This window comes from Lactuca virosa, chromosome 3, assembly GCF_052849685.1.
Source record: "Lactuca virosa cultivar CGN04683 chromosome 3, Lactuca_virosa_CGN04683_v6, whole genome shotgun sequence".
Lineage (NCBI taxonomy): Eukaryota > Viridiplantae > Streptophyta > Magnoliopsida > Asterales > Asteraceae > Lactuca > Lactuca virosa.
The window spans coordinates 90002156-90018545 of NC_136428.1; the positions used below are offsets into that span (position 1 = coordinate 90002156).

At 36.9% G+C, this 16390-nt stretch overlaps 1 protein-coding gene across 1 annotated transcript; it reads left to right on the forward strand.

The window, feature by feature from the left end:
- Nucleotides 1-253: 253 nt before the first annotated feature.
- LOC145163802 (uncharacterized) lies at nt 254-3031 on the forward strand. The gene has a single exon (XM_079082566.1). It carries the CDS (start codon nt 254-256, stop codon nt 3029-3031), a length of 2778 nt encoding a protein of 925 aa, XP_078938692.1.
- Nucleotides 3032-16390: the final 13359 nt, after the last annotated feature.

Sequence of the window (16390 nt, forward strand, 5' to 3'; positions counted from 1 at the left end):
TCTTTGGTCTTTCTTAAAAATATAAAAAAAATTTATTTGATTCTTATAGTCTTTATTTATAATTGTTAAATTCCTTTTACGCGTTTGTATTTTTTTTTTGTTGTGCATGCATACTCGTTATTCGAGACGATCTTCTCCATTGTTTTTTAACTCAGAAATCGAAAGAGCGGCAAGAAGAAATCGTGTTACTCACCGCGCCTTAATTTTTGAAGAAGCCAACAAAACCGACGACAAGATGACAGACCGAAAAACCATGAGAGATTTTGCACGACCCTCACTTGACGGGACCAAATCATGCATTAAACGACCTGAAGTAGGAGCTACAACTTTTGAGATCAAGATGCATGTGATCCAAATGGTGCAAAATAGTGCGCAATTCGATGGCTCACCCGATAGTGACCCCAATACACACATCACTAGTTTCTTGGACATTTGTGACATGTTCAAGATGGATGGAGTAACTGAAGATGCAATCCGACTACGCCTCTTTCCTTTCTCTCTACGAGGCCGTGCCAAGAGGTGGTTCTCAACATTACCCGCTGAATCCATCACCACTTGGGAAGACTTGGCTGACAAATTCCTAACCAAGTACTTTCCACCATCAAAGACAAACATGATGATCAATGAAATCCTTTCATTTCAAGCTGAAGATGGCGAATCGCTATACGAAGCATGGGAAAGATACCGAGAGCTACTCCAAAGATGCCCACATCATGAGCTACCTATGTGGAGGCAGGTCCAAACATTCTTCAATAGTTTGGACATTCATACACAACAATCACTCCATGCAGCTGCCGGAGGTTCCATAAGGAACAAAACACCAGAAGAAACTTATGAACTCATAGATGAAATGGCAATGAATGGCAGTCCCGCTCATTCGGTCCAATATCGTGGCAATAAAAACAAACAACTTAAATTTGAGAGTGTACATCAAACCGATGAAGTGCTTACTGAAGTCCTTTCCCAAATGCGGAAACTGACAACTGAAATCAGTCAACTTAAACAAAACCCTCAATCTAATGTTCAAACTGTTTGCAGTTTATGTGAAGGACCACACAAGACTAAAGACTGCAGAAAAGGGAACATGTTCGCTCAAAACAATGATAAAGTTGAAGAAGTCTTTTATTCTTCCGGTGATCAGGCTGACTTGAATGAAGAAAGGCGAAATTTCTATAGACCACAACAACAACACAATCAATTCAACAACCAAAGCAACAATGACCAATGGAGGAACAACAACAATTCAAGTTCAAATTGGCGGAACAACAACAACAACTTCAACCACTGGCAAAGCAACAAGGTCAGCAACAACAATTCGGGCCAATCCAGTCAAAATCAACATCATGGGCCAGTTTCTTCTCAAGCAAATCATGGAAAGACAAGTGAACCATACCATGATAAGCAAATGGAACAATTGATGAACATGATGAAGGAAAGTCTCAAGCAAAATGAAATTAACTCCAAATCAATTTCAATACTTGAGAAGCAATTGGGACAAATAGCAGAGCAAATAAATCGGCGACCACCTGGCAACCTTCCGGGCACCACGCAATTAAATCCTCAACACTCAAGAGCTTCAACTAGCAACACCACCACCACCAACACCAACAACAACGCACATCTAAATGAGGTAACTATTCTACGTAGTGGTAAATCATATGATAATCAAGTGCATAAGCCTACACCAAACTCGTTAAAAAATCCTGATGAGGTTTTAGTGGAGGATTATGTATCTTCTGATAATGAAAGTGAAAAGACTCTTAAAACACCAATTGAACCAGAACATAAATTGAAAGGAAAATTGCATGAGTCGGAACTGTCTAAAGTTGGGGAAGGACATGTGGAGACAAATACCACCCCTTACCCAACAACTTTGAAAAACCCAGAAAAACAAGTTTTTAAAAAAAATGATGATATTTGGGAAACTTTTCGACAAGTCAAAATTAACATCCCACTTATCGATGCCATTAAGCAAATTCCGGCTTATGCTAAATTCCTCAAAGATTTATGTACTCAAAAGAGACGTCACCGAATTCCAACAAAATCAAACGGTACAACACATGTTAGTGCCGGTTTGACAAGAATACTTCCACCCAAATTAAAAGATCCTGGAGCACCTTTAATTACAATTGAAATTGGAAACATAAAAATCAAAAAGGCACTTCTTGATCTTGGAGCAAGTATCAATGTCCTTCCTGGTAGTTTATATGATAAATATGACCTTGGCCCATTGCAACCAACTAACATTACTGTGTCCATGGCCGATTTGTCACTTAAGTTACCACGGGGGATGTTGTCTGATGTCATAGTCAAGGTGGAAGATTTTTATTACCCAGTTGACTTCATAGTTATGGACTCTGAAAAACACTTCAAGGACAAACAACAAAATGTCATTCTCGGTCATCCCTTTTTAGCAACTATAAATGCTCAAATTAGTTGTCGAGATGGTGCAATTGACGTGACTTTTGGCAACCGCAAGTTGAGACTACAAGCCTTTGGACCGAACGCTAACTCTCCAGATCATAATGATTGCTTTATGATAGACACCATCGGGGATTGTGTTCACGAGCATACCGCAAATATGCTCCTGGACATAACCAATGATTTGGAGGATGTTTTTTGTGACAGTGACAGATCTCAATCAATTGAAGATCAAAAAGAGTTTCTGAATGCTATCCATGGTCGCACGTCAACTTGGTCAAATAATTTTGATGATCTCCCAGATTCAATTGATTCAAAGATAAAGCCATCATTGGAAGAACCACCAGCATTGGAATTGAAGTTGTTACCGAAGCATTTGAAATATGCCTTTTTGGGAAAAAATCAAACGCTTCCGGTGATCATTGCATCAGATTTGACAGAGGAACAAGAACAAGCATTACTGAAGGTGCTTAACACATACAAAGCCGCAGTTGGATGGACAATTGCCGATCTTAAGGGAATAAGCCCAGCAGTTTGCATGCATAGAATCATTACGAACCGTCGACAAAACCATCAAGAGAGATGCAAAGAAGATCGAACCCTAATATGAGGGAAGTCGTGAAGAAAGAAGTGTTAAAGTGGTTAGATGCCGGAATCATCTACCCAATCTCTGACAGTGTATGGGTTAGCCCAACGCAAACCGTTCCAAAGAAAGCTGGCGTAACGATCGTAGAAACTTCAAGTGGTGAAAAGATAACCACTCGGCCGGTAACCGGGTGGCGGGTTTGTATTGATTATCGCAAATGAAATACTGCCACTTTAAAAGACCATTTTCCTTTACCTTTCATTGACCAAATAATCGAGAAATTATCAGGTCAAAAGTTTTATTGTTTTCTGGATGGGTATTCTGGATACAATCAAATACCTATACATCCTGAAGACCAAGCCAAGACTACTTTTACATGTCCCTATGGTACTTTCGCATTCCGACGAATGCCATTCGGATTATGTAATGCCCCTGCCACTTTTCAAAGATTAATGACTAGTATTTTTTCAGACATGGTCGGGGAGTCCTTGGAAATTTTTATGGATGATTTCTCTATTTTTGGATCAACATTTGACACATGTCTCCAACAATTGGTAAAAGTTTTGAAACGTTGCACGGAGACAAACTTGGTTTTAAGTTGGGAGAAAAGTCATTTCATGGTTAAAGAAGGAGTTGTACTTGGGCATGTTGTTTCTGAAAGAGCATTTGAAGTTGACCATGCCAAAGTACAACTCATTTCCTTACTACCACCTCCCACAAATGTCAAAGGCGTGAGATCTTTTCTTGGACATGCAGGTTTTTATAGACGATTCATCAAAAAATTTAGTGCGATTTCAAAACCTTTATGCAATTTGCTCTCTAAAGACACACCATTTTCTTTTGATGAATCGTGTATGAAATCCTTTCAAAATCTAAAGGGACAACTTTCCCAAGCACCAATATTGCGATCACCTGATTGGTCACAACCTTTTGAAATCATGTGTGACGCAAGTAATTATGCGGTTGGTGCTGTATTGGGGCAACGGGTGAATAAAAAGCCCATTGTAATCTCTTATGCTAGCAAAACTTTTTCCGATATACAATTGAATTACACAAAAACGGAAAAAGAGTTGTTAGCAGTTGTCTTTGCTTTAGACAAATTTCGCTCATATGTTTGGGGGTCAAAAGTTGTTGTTTTTACGGACCATAGTGCTTTGCGTCATCTCATGCAAAAGAAAGATGCAAAACCGAGGCTTATTAGATGGATATTGCTACTACAAGAATTTGACTTAGAAATTCAGGATAAGAAAGGAAGTGATAATGTAGTAGCTGATCACTTGTCCAGACTCCCCATTGATGTATCAAGCACTTTCAAGGAAGAAATTCGGGATACCTTTCCCGATGAACAATTATTCAACATCAATGGATTACCTTGGTTTGCTAATATTGTGAATTATTTGGCTACAGGAAAAATACCAGAGTATTGGACAAAGCAAAAGATGAAACATTTCATGGCACAAGCAAAACGGTTTATTTGGGACAATCCAGACTTATTCAAGATTGGACCAGATCAAATAATTCGGAGATGTGTCCCTGACCATGAAATTCAAGATTTATTGGCTCATTGTCACTCATACACATGTGGAGGACATTTCAGTGCTCAAAAGACGGGTCACAGAGTTCTAGACACGGGTTTCTTCTGGCCAACAATTTTCCGTGATGCGCATGTGTTTGTTAAATCCTGTTTGAAATGCCAACAAGTTGGGGGGATCTCAAAAAGAGACCAAATGCCATTAAACCCCATCTTGGTTGTTGAAATATTTGATGTGTGGGGAATTGACTTTATGGGTCCTTTTCCAACTTCTTTCGGCAATATTTATATTTTGGTGGCTGTCGATTATGTCTCAAAGTGGATTGAAGTCGAGGCCACCAAAACAAATGATCACCATGTTGTTTGTAAGTTTGTCAAGAAAAATATTTTTGTGAGACATGGTATCCCTCGTGTGATCATCAGTGATGGGGGGTCACATTTTAAAAACTTTAAATTTGGCAAACTACTCAAACAATATGGTGTGAATCATAGAATTGCCACACCTTACCACCCTCAAACAAGTGGTCAAGTGGAAGTGTCTAATCGACAGATCAAAGAAATTTTACAAAAAACCGTTAGACCTGACCGCAAAGACTGGTCACTTCGACTAGACGATGCGCTTTGGGCTTATCGGACTGCTTTCAAAACACCGATTGGCACAACCCCTTATAGACTAGTTTATGGAAAAGGATGTCACTTACCGGTTGAGTTAGCACATCGAGCATTGTGGGCCATCAAAGAAGTAAATTTGGAGTATGATCAAGCAGGAAAGGAACGAAAACTACAATTGAGTGAACTGGAAGAACTCCGGGATGAGGCATACAATAATGATGTCACATATAAGTCCAAGATGAAAGCATTCCACGATGCAAAATTAAAGATCAAAACTTTTGAAAAAGGACAAAAAGTGTGGCTATTTAATTCACGGTTAAAGCTTTTTCCCGGGAAATTGAAAAGCAAATGGTTAGGACCATATGAAGTAGTTGATGTCACACCTCACGGAGCGATTGAGATCAAAGATGAAAAAGGCGGTGAGTCATTCAAAGTAAACGGGCATCGTCTAAAGCCCTATATTTCATCCGCCACACGACATGAGGTACAAGTAGAACGGGTTGACTTTTTACAAGAACAACCCACTTACGTCATCTAGTTTTTGCTTCGAGGTAACACGTCTGGCTGAAGACGTTAAACTTAGCGCTACTTCGGGAGGCAACCCGAGAACTTTGTGGGTATGTTCACTGCAAACCCTCACGAGACTTCACTCGTCCATTAGGGTAACCTACGGGTTTAAAAGGCTTGTTGCACATGCCAAGTGCAATCGCGATCCTCAGCGAAAACGATGGATTTATTTTTTTTGGTGTGTTTGTGGTTTATTTCATTTTATTGTTTTATGGTTTTCTTTTGTGTTTTACATCGAGGACGATGCAAAGTTTAAAGTTGGGGAGGTATACTTAAATGAGAAAAAGGAGACAAACCAAATATGCTGCAATTTTTGGTTTTGATGGAGCCCAACAAGAAAAAAAAAATTCAACATTTTTCTCCTATTTTTGAAGATATAAAAGCCTCCTCTACCAAGAACTATCAGGTGATCTCGATTTTTTGTTTGTTTTGTGTGATTTTTTTTAATATAAATAAGAAATTATCCCAAAAAGGAAAGAATGTAATTGTGTTAGTATGTTAGTGTGCTTTTACCAAATTATAGCAGGAAACATAAAAAAAACCATTTTGAAGCACCAATTAGTATTACTTGTATGGATATAGAAACAAACAATAGGATGCATAACAGTGAGAAAGTGGACCGTAACAGACTGATACATTTCATGCAGTAGATCAGCTTTCTAGAACTTGTTTTAACTCTATTTTAAGAATACTGAATATCAAAATGATAAAGGCAATTCATTTATTTTTATTTTTAGCCAATTAACCCTTAAGCCTACCCATTTGTATTTAAAATCCCTGTTGTTAACCACTTTGAGCCTTAGCCTGTTCGTTTCTTAAGCAGATTTAAGCCATATCCCAAACACTTTCCTACCATGTCTTTCGACTTTATAAGCAAAGTTTTATCATTTCCGTGTATGTATTTTGTGACAACCGTCAAATTTCGCTCAAGTCAAAGTCAAACAAAGTCAACAAGTCAAACCGATCAACTCCATTAACCCTTGTATGTTAGGGTTTACATTATACAATTCGCTATTTCAATGAGAAAACATCATTTGAAAAATTCATGTGTTTGATTTTCCTTAGCCTTAACAGTGCTAAACAACAAACCAAAGCGATAAAACACTATTGCACAATCATCGAGATTGTGTAAGACACTAAATCATGGCTTAACGGGGTTTATGGACCTTTCGTTGTGAAGCCGGACACTCAAAAAGATCACAAACGAAACCTCTCACAATCTCTTTCACTCAACCTCTCTCTATTAAAATCTCTCCCAAATCTCTCCCGAATCTCTCCTAAATCTCTCTCAAAAGTTCCTTTAATTTTTTTGTAATCATTCGGGCCATCCCGACCCTTAACTGGATCAAAAACCACTTGAAACGGGGTAAAAACGGGTAAAAATAGGCTTAAGGACCCAAAACTGAAGCTTCATGACCGAAGTCCCTGTCATAAAGGAAGACGGCACACATTTGTCTGTCGTAACCTTACGACTCGCGTGTTGATGACACGCAATGAGTATCAAGGAAGCCCCTGTCATAAAAGAAGACGACATGCATGTTTGCGTGTCATAATGTTTCCGGTTTTTCGACTACGACTTCGTTTTAACTCCGTTTTTCATTATTTTAACGTGGGATTTTCACCCAAAACTTTATTTTATAAACTAAGGCCCCAAAATATATAAATCTCCAGGGTTTTTATAAAAATGTATTAAAAGAATTGGTGGTTGGACTAATTATTGAGGGAATATTTGCTTTTCCTTATTTTATGACAAAAGCAAGCCACCACCACCTCACTCTATGATCATCCACTCTTTCCCACTACTCCTTGTCATCTTAGTGGACCTTTATACCCAATCTCCAGCGTTTCCCATGTTCTAAGAGCTGGAGGATTGATCCTCTATCCTCATTCTCCATAAAGTTCTTTCATTCTACACTTAGCAACCAAAGGACACTCTCCAAAATTCTCTCATCTTTTCTCTCAATTTCAAGAACTTCAAGGCTTTCTCCAGGGATTTCTTCCTTCAATTAGTAAGTATCTTCATCATTCACATAATTATTAAACTCCATTCTACTCAAATCATTGATATCTTACACAAATTCCATCTTATTCGGTGTTGGATTCTCGAATCATCAAGACATCTTCTTAGTGTTCTTGGGTTGAACACTTCCTCTATCTCACTTTCATCTACTGAAATCACATAAGGTGAGTTCATACCCCTACATTTACATGTTTTTCTTAAGTTTTAAGGGGGGAATACAAGTAAAATCATCAAGAACACAATTAAACTTTTTCTAACAGATTACATCAAAAAATATGGACGTTAATCACGGACTGGTTTGGTCAACTTAAATATTTTAGTTTTCAAAACTGTTCAAGGTGCAAGTAGTTCAAACTCGTAGCTTTAAAATGGCTACTTGCACATCTCCATATGATATTTCTACAATTTATGGTGATTTTTACAAAACTGCCTGTCATTTCAGAGGCAAACCCGGACCAGTCTGTGATTATGAACATTTTCACCTCTGTTAGAGATCACTAAAAATCATGGTAAAATTTACGAACAAACTAGACTCATATTCCAAACTCTAAAAATTTGCGGATTTGGATTTAGAGCTTTGATGATTTTTTTATAAATTTTCTAAGAACAGTAACAGAAATTGTTTTTCAACGAAAAGTTGTTGTTAATTTCATTTCACCTTGTAACATGTTGAGCAAGGTGTATATCTTTATGTGATTATATGTTATTGCAATATATGACATTTTATCTTAATATTTAGACACACATCAGTTTACAAATGGATTTGGTCATATAAAATATAAAGAATAACAAGTGATTATAATCAAAGTACAATCGATACATTCAAACATTTAATAAACTATTTTGAATATAGTTTGCATACATTACCACGTACTACCCTTGGTTGATAAACTATAATAGGTATAGTTTATGATACATTACATAACAAATGCATTTAAAAAGGGTACATTTATACAAAGGATATTTTCATTAAGCAAGGTACGGCCATACGGTACCAAGTTTTCATAACACGTAATTCCGTTAATGACTTTGTGAGACTTTTACTTCAAATTACCATTAAGTCCTGTATTGTAACCAGAGTCTCCTTGAGGGAGAGCGTGATACTTGTGTATAGATCTATATTGGGTTTGACAAACCCACACCTAAGCTGCATGCAACAGCTAGACCGGCAGGTCTGGGGTGACAAATGTCATAACATTTCCGACGCCTGAAGAACGTCGTTTCAGGCCAACTAGGTCATAGCATGGTTATAATAACTCACATAAAGTATTAATTAACGATGGAATTTACGGGAACTTCATTAAAATTTAATGAGTTTATGTCGATTTAAACTTGCATTGTTTTACTATAAATATGACAAATTACTTGTACATTTCGGTCTTTGGGTTTTAAGACTACATTTACACATTAAGGAAAATATTGGATTTTCTAACACAAATACTACTTTCACAAACGAAAGGCTTTTAATAATACCAAACAAAAGCTTATGAACTCACCAACCTTTGTGTTGACACTTTTTCAAACAACTTATATTCTCAGGAAATCATTAAACAGGTAATCAAGTGCTTTTGAGGATGGGACGCTAAGGCGTCTACTATTTCATATTCTGTCAACATATTGTAATTGATTCGTAAACATGTAATTCATACAATGATGTAACCTTTTCAATTATATATATGTTGGTTGTGTTTGCTTGAATTACTATTACAATTGTTGTTATGATACTATACATGAAGTCCTCCACCCCCGGACGTTTCCGCCATCCTTGGTTTGGGGGTGTGACAGATTGGTATCAGAGCACAGTTTATAGTGAATTAAGTATATCAAACCACATAAGATATACAAACTATAAACACAATTGGGACTAATAGTCTCTGATTTGTGCATTTTTCAAATAAATATACTTTTAGAAAATAAATGATTTTTTTAAAAAGTATAAATACATGCATACATGCTCATATAGTGTCATAACTAGAAGAACATAAAATAAAAGAAGAGGAGTTGTACATTATGGGTATGCCTTGGTATATGTAAATCAAGTCTGGGAAGGATATAGCCTGATCAACTATATTTGTCCGAGGAGTGACTTACATATACTAGGGGATATTCATAATGGGCAACAAATCTATCAACCTAACTACACCCTACAGAGAATATACTTTAAGAATCGAATCTAAACAGCTAAAAATACTATAGGAGTATTTGGTGATACTATAACCAACTTATGTGAAAACTAAAGACCTCTATTAGTAGGCCTATGATAACTGAGTGCATATGCCAAGGTTATACATAATTAAAGATATTATAGACTCAGAATCTATGACTATTGCTCTACTTCCTGTTCCTTGTTTGGTTGTGGACTTAGAGTAGAGTCATTTATTCGAAAGTCTATTCTATCTCAAATTATGTATAACTGATATGCACTACGTGATTATAGACGTAACTAATAAGGATCACCCCTATAAGTAATTATAGGATTAGGCGTCTATTAATTATCTCTTCTACCCCTATTCTCGCAGGAGCAACATGATGTGTAAATTTTAACGCCCGTACAAAACCTACTTCTACCCACTACCATAACTCCATCTCCAAGACGTTAACAGAAACACCAAGAATAGTTCACTAAAGTGCGAAAATATACATGTGTATATAAATGGTAAGGATATTTACTAAAAGGTTTATCAATGAAATAGGCATGCATTTTATTTCATTGAATCTCACTACTTGGTATTACAAACAATTTACAACTGGTAACTCTAAGATTCTTTAGGTGTACCTCGAAGTTATGTGTAATTAAGGAATGATTGACCTAGAAATGGTGAGTCCGCCTTAGGACCTGTTCCTTGTTTGGTTGTGGACTTAGGGTAGACTCATTAGGATCAACAGTCTAATAAAATTTTAATTACACATAACTGGGGGCATGTCAAGAGAATCTTAGGAGTGGATCAGACATGGAACAAATCACAAAGATTATAATCAAGTTATTCCTACTAAATTCATAACTCTATTTATATAGACCTCTGGTATAGAGTCGTCAGCGTAGTCGTGTCGGCAATCTAGAATATAGCTAAATACATAATACAAACTATAATACCCAAATTATACAAAATTTTCTACATAAAAAATCAATAGACAAACACAATGAAACTAAAAAGGGTATCAATCTATCAAGAGAAAAACACATACAATGTAGATTAAAATCCACTAATTATAACAAAATGGCTAAAAGAAAAGGTAAGGACTAAGGATTGTTAAGTCCTCTCTTCTTATAAATAGCTTTGAAGCAAGCTTGCCTAAGCTTCTTTGTTTGTTCTGTCAATTCCATACCTGGCAATTTCTCCATCATCTTCTTGTGCCCTGCTAACGTCTCTACCTCCTCCTTTAATCCCAACTCCTAGTTTTTTTTAGGTAGATGCAATATATTTTTCGTGTGAGTTCACAAAATTTACAATGAGTTAAGTTTATGTAAATATAAATCAGAAATCGTAGTAAAACAATTGATTCGATGTGGCATATGCCTAGGGCCTATGTTTATGTTATAAAGAAACTAATAATTAAAATTTTAGAAAATACCAAAACTACTTTGGTTACCAAGTGCATGCATACATGCATGAGTAATGTATAGAAGGTTATTATCGTAGTTTACCTTGGCATTTTGAATGAGGGATTGAAGGCTCTTCAGTTTTCTATGAGGCCATCTGTTTATGTTTAGCTCTCTGCATCTTTTCTTCAACAATGTTAACCCTATCCCTAGTTCCTTTGCTGCCATGATTATCGGCATCTCAAAGTACTTCGCTATCTCTTCAAACTCCAATGGTCTGAATCTATTTGCCACCTTCCGGCCACCGTGATCAGTGGTGGCAGCACTAGAACTACCTGTAGCCTCACCACCGGATTTACAGTCTTCACTGAAACTAACCAATGGTAAATTACCATCCTCCCAACAATCCCATAAGCTTATGTCTTCAAGGGGATCAAGATCATGAAACTCATTTCTAGAAATGATGTTTTGATCTTTGTTAAGTACTGTGGAAACATTCTGATCGAGCACTTCATGCGATTTTTCCGACAACTCGAAATCCTGATGGTTGAGCAGGTCACCACTGCAAAAATCAAACCATGTTTTGATCAATATAAACAAAATCACTTTTCTATGCGAAAGATGGTGTAATGAGTGACATTTATATATACCTGAACAGATACTGATGATCAAAGTACTGAAACCGATCGAGGTCATCTATGGGGTTTTGATGATCTGCAGGCGGATCCATTTGTGAGGGAGAAGTTAAAGAGTCGCGGTAAGAATGTGCTGATTTATATAAGGGAAGTGGGAAAAGTAACGAATAACAAATAAAGAGGAAATGAATGGTCTTTGAGTCGTAACCTTCTTCTGTGATGATTTATATAAGGTAAGTGGGAGGAGTAATAAATAAAAAATAAAGAGGAAATGAATGGTCTTTGAGCCGTAACCTTCTTCTTCAAGTCACACACATATACGTATATATTGCTGCAAATTAGGACTTTTGTGCCTCATGCATTTAATGCATCACATGCCTACTGCATATTCTTGACTTTGAAGCTACGTACCAGTTTCGAATTTCCCCAGTAGCACACTTTTCATTAGAAAGTACTCCAACTCTTCTTACATGCAAATTATGACTTGAGTGTCGCTATAGGTAACTAATAAAACTTTTTTTTTAACCCCTTAAATATCAGTACAAGCATCTAACATCGACATTTAAATTCTAAATTTCTTTTTATTACTAAAACTAGCATCTATTCAAGTCTATAAACCATGAATCTTGGGAACACGGCAAAACCCAAATAAGTCTTATCATCTATGTAAAAACTCAGGGTTTTTACCAGTGAATCTATCAGTAGCGGAGCTTGAACAATTAACTTGGGGGAGGGGGCCGAAAATATTATAAACTGAAATTAACAAAAAAAAAAAAATCAAAATCAAAATTTGAACAATAACCAATAACTCATTTAACAATAACCAAATCTATAAGTTCATAACTTGTAAATCAAATTGGAAAATCGCCAAATCACAAATGACAGCCAAATTAAAAAGAAACTCAGTAAGACAGTAGTAACGCATAAATAGGCAACGGATTGACTGAAAACAGCAGCAGCAGAGCAATACGCCAACACCAACAATCAACAATCTTACAATCAGAAAAGAAAGAACAGCTGAACAGGATATGGGTACGGGATTACAGACCTGATTTCTGTGAAGTGTGAATAGGGATTTGGGCATTAGGCGATGGCGATTGGCGAGAGTGAGACCAGGCGACTGACTTAGCGAGACAGCGAGAAACGAACAGCAGGCGAGATAGGCAGCGAATTGGGCAAATAGGGATGAATCGATCTTGATTTCTTGATATCGGGTTTGGTAACACTTGCCTATAACCCAAGTGGGGTAACAAAGTGGATGTTCATTTGAGTTGGCCCAGTAGGCAATGTGGGCCTGAAGAGCCGAGGCATGTTATCTATCCACTGTCGAGAGAGAAGAGTTTTTGCAGCTCTGTGAAGCCAGCCTGACGCATTGCCTCTTTCTCTAAGACCCAAGCCTAAGCTCAAGCCACATGAATCAACTCTCGACTTGGAGCGGGCAAGAGTATTGGACCATTCTGATTAGGAATCGGGAGGGGCCAAAGCCCAAGTTTGAAGATAGCAGGCTTATAACAATTTTATTTTGAACTACAATTCCTACTCCTGGCCCCAATAATACTACGCCCCTGGAATCTATGATGGCTAGTGTAAACGTTATGGTCATATATCATTAAGATTCTATGGACTTAGAATGTGTGATTCCGCCTCATTCCCTGTTCCTTGTTTGGTTGTGGGCTTAAGGCGGGGTCACCCATCCAAAATGCCCTTGCAATCTTAATGATATACGACTAGTTTACGCCAATCGACTATAAAAGAACTAGTAGGACTTATAATGCAAATTTCGTCAAAATTTGTTGAAACATTCGTAATGATGGAACTCGCTAACTATAAAATATTCATAGTGGTAATACCAAGGATAAAACAGGGAGTATAAAAGCACACATAGAATACTCTATCATCCTAAAACAATAAACTCCTTTTAAATTGACTCAGCTCAAGTTACAATAAGAAATTTCCAAGGTCGTCATGTGACATCAGGCAGGTTGTTCCTCGCCATAATCAATTTCTTGTACTTCGAGAAGTTTTCCACATCTTTTTCCAAACTCTTGAAGTCCCAGTCAAAATGCAAAATTCGGGACGAAATTCCCTCTAACGGGGGGATGATGTGACAACCGTCAAATTTCGCTCAAGTCAAAGTCAAACAAAGTCAACAAGTCAAACCGGTCAACTCCATTAACCCTTGTATGTTAGGGTTTACATTATACAATTCGCTATTTCAATGAGAAAACATCATTTGAAAAATTCATGTGTTTGATTTTCCTTAGCCTTAACCGTGCTAAACAACAAACCAAAGCGATAAAACACTATTGCACAATCATCGGGATTGTGTAAGACACTAAATCATGGCTTAACGGGGTTTATGGACCTTTCGTTGTGAAGTCGGACACTCAAAAAGATCACAAACGAAACCTCTCACAATCTCTTTCACTCAACCTCTCTCTATTAAAATCTCTCCCGAATCTCTCCCGAATCTCTCCCAAATCTCTCTCAAAAGTTCCTTTAATTTTTTTGTAATCATTCGGGCCATCCCGACCCTTAACTGGGTCAAAAACCACTTGAAACGGGGTAAAAACGGGTAAAATAGGCTTAAGGACCCAAAACTGAAGCTTCAGGACCGAAGTCCCTGTCATAAAGGAAGACGACACACATTTGTCTGTCGTAACCTTACGACTCGCGTGTTGATGACACGCAATGAGTATCAAGGAAGCCCCTGTCATAAAAGAAGACGACATGCATGTTTGCGTGTCATAATGTTTCCGGTTTTTCGACTACGACTTCGTTTTAACTCCGTTTTTCATTATTTTAACGTGGGATTTTCACCCAAAACTTTATTTTATAAACTAAGGCCCCAAAATATATAAATCTCCAGGGTTTTTATAAAAATGTATTAAAAGAATTGGTGGTTGGACTAATTATTGAGGGAATATTTGCTTTTCCTTATTTTATGACAAAAGCAAGCCACCACCACCTCACTCTATGATCATCCACTCTTTCCCACTACTCCTTGTCATCTTAGTGGACCTTTATACCCAATCTCCAGCGTTTCCCATGTTCTAAGAGCTGGAGGATTGATCCTCTATCCTCATTCTCCATAAAGTTCTTTCATTCTACACTTAGCAACCAAAGGACACTCTCCAAAATTCTCTCATCTTTTCTCTCAATTTCAAGAACTTCAAGGCTTTCTCCAGGGATTTCTTCCTTCAATTAGTAAGTATCTTCATCATTCACATAATTATTAAACTCCATTCTACTCAAATCATTGATATCTTACACAAATTCCATCTTATTCGGTGTTGGATTCTCGAATCATCAAGACATCTTCTTAGTGTTCTTGGGTTGAACACTTCCTCTATCTCACTTTCATCTACTGAAATCACATAAGGTGAGTTCATACCCCGACATTTACATGTTTTTCTTAAGTTTTAAGGGGGGAATACAAGTAAAATCATCAAGAACACAATTAAACTTTTTCTAACAGATTACATCATAAAAGATGGACGTTAATCATGGACTGTTTTGGTCAACTTAAATATTTTAGTTTTCAAAACTGTTCAAGGTGCAAGTAGCTCAAACTCTTAGATTTAAAATGGCTACTTGCACATCTCCATATGATTTTTCTACAATTTATGGTGATTTTTACAAAACTGCCTGTCATTTCAGAGGCAAACCCGGACCAGTCTGTGATTATGAACATTTTCACCTCTGTTAGAGATCACTAAAAATCATGGTAAAATTTACGAACAAACTAGACTCATATTCCAAACTCTCAAAATTTGCGGATTTGGATTTAGAGCTTTGATGATTTTTTTATAAATTTTCTAAGAACAGTAACAGAAACTGTTTTTCAACGAAAAGTTGCTGTTAATTTCATTTCACCTTGTAACATGTTGAGCAAGGTGTATATCTTTATGTGATTATATGTTATTGCAATATATGACATTTTATCTTAATATTTAGACACACATCAGTTTACAAATGGATTTGGTCATATAAAATATAAAGAATAACAAGTGATTATAATCAAAGTACAATCGATACATTCAAACATTTAATAAACTATTTTGAATATAGTTTGCATACATTACCACGTACTACCCTTGGTTGATAAACTATAATAGGTATAGTTTATGATACATTACATAACAAATGCATTTAAAAAGGGTACATTTATACAAAGGATATTTTCATTAAGCAAGGTACGGCCATACGGTACCAAGTTTTCATAACACGTAATTCCGTTAATGACTTTGTGAGACTTTTACTTCAAATTACCATTAAGTCATGTATTGTAACCAGAGTCTCCTTGAGGGAGAGCGTGATACTTGTGTATAGATCTATATTGGGTTTGACAAACCCACACCTAAGCTGCATGCAACAGCTAGACCGGCAGGTCTGGGGTGACAAATGTCATAACATTTCCGACGCCTGAAGAACGTTGTTTCAGGCCAACTAGGTCATAGCATGGTTATAATAACTC

What these genes read in the sequence shown, in the direction of transcription:
- LOC145163802 (XM_079082566.1), top strand. Translation starts at nt 254, where the DNA reads ATGAGAGATTTTGCACGACCCTCACTTGACGGGACCAAATCATGCATT.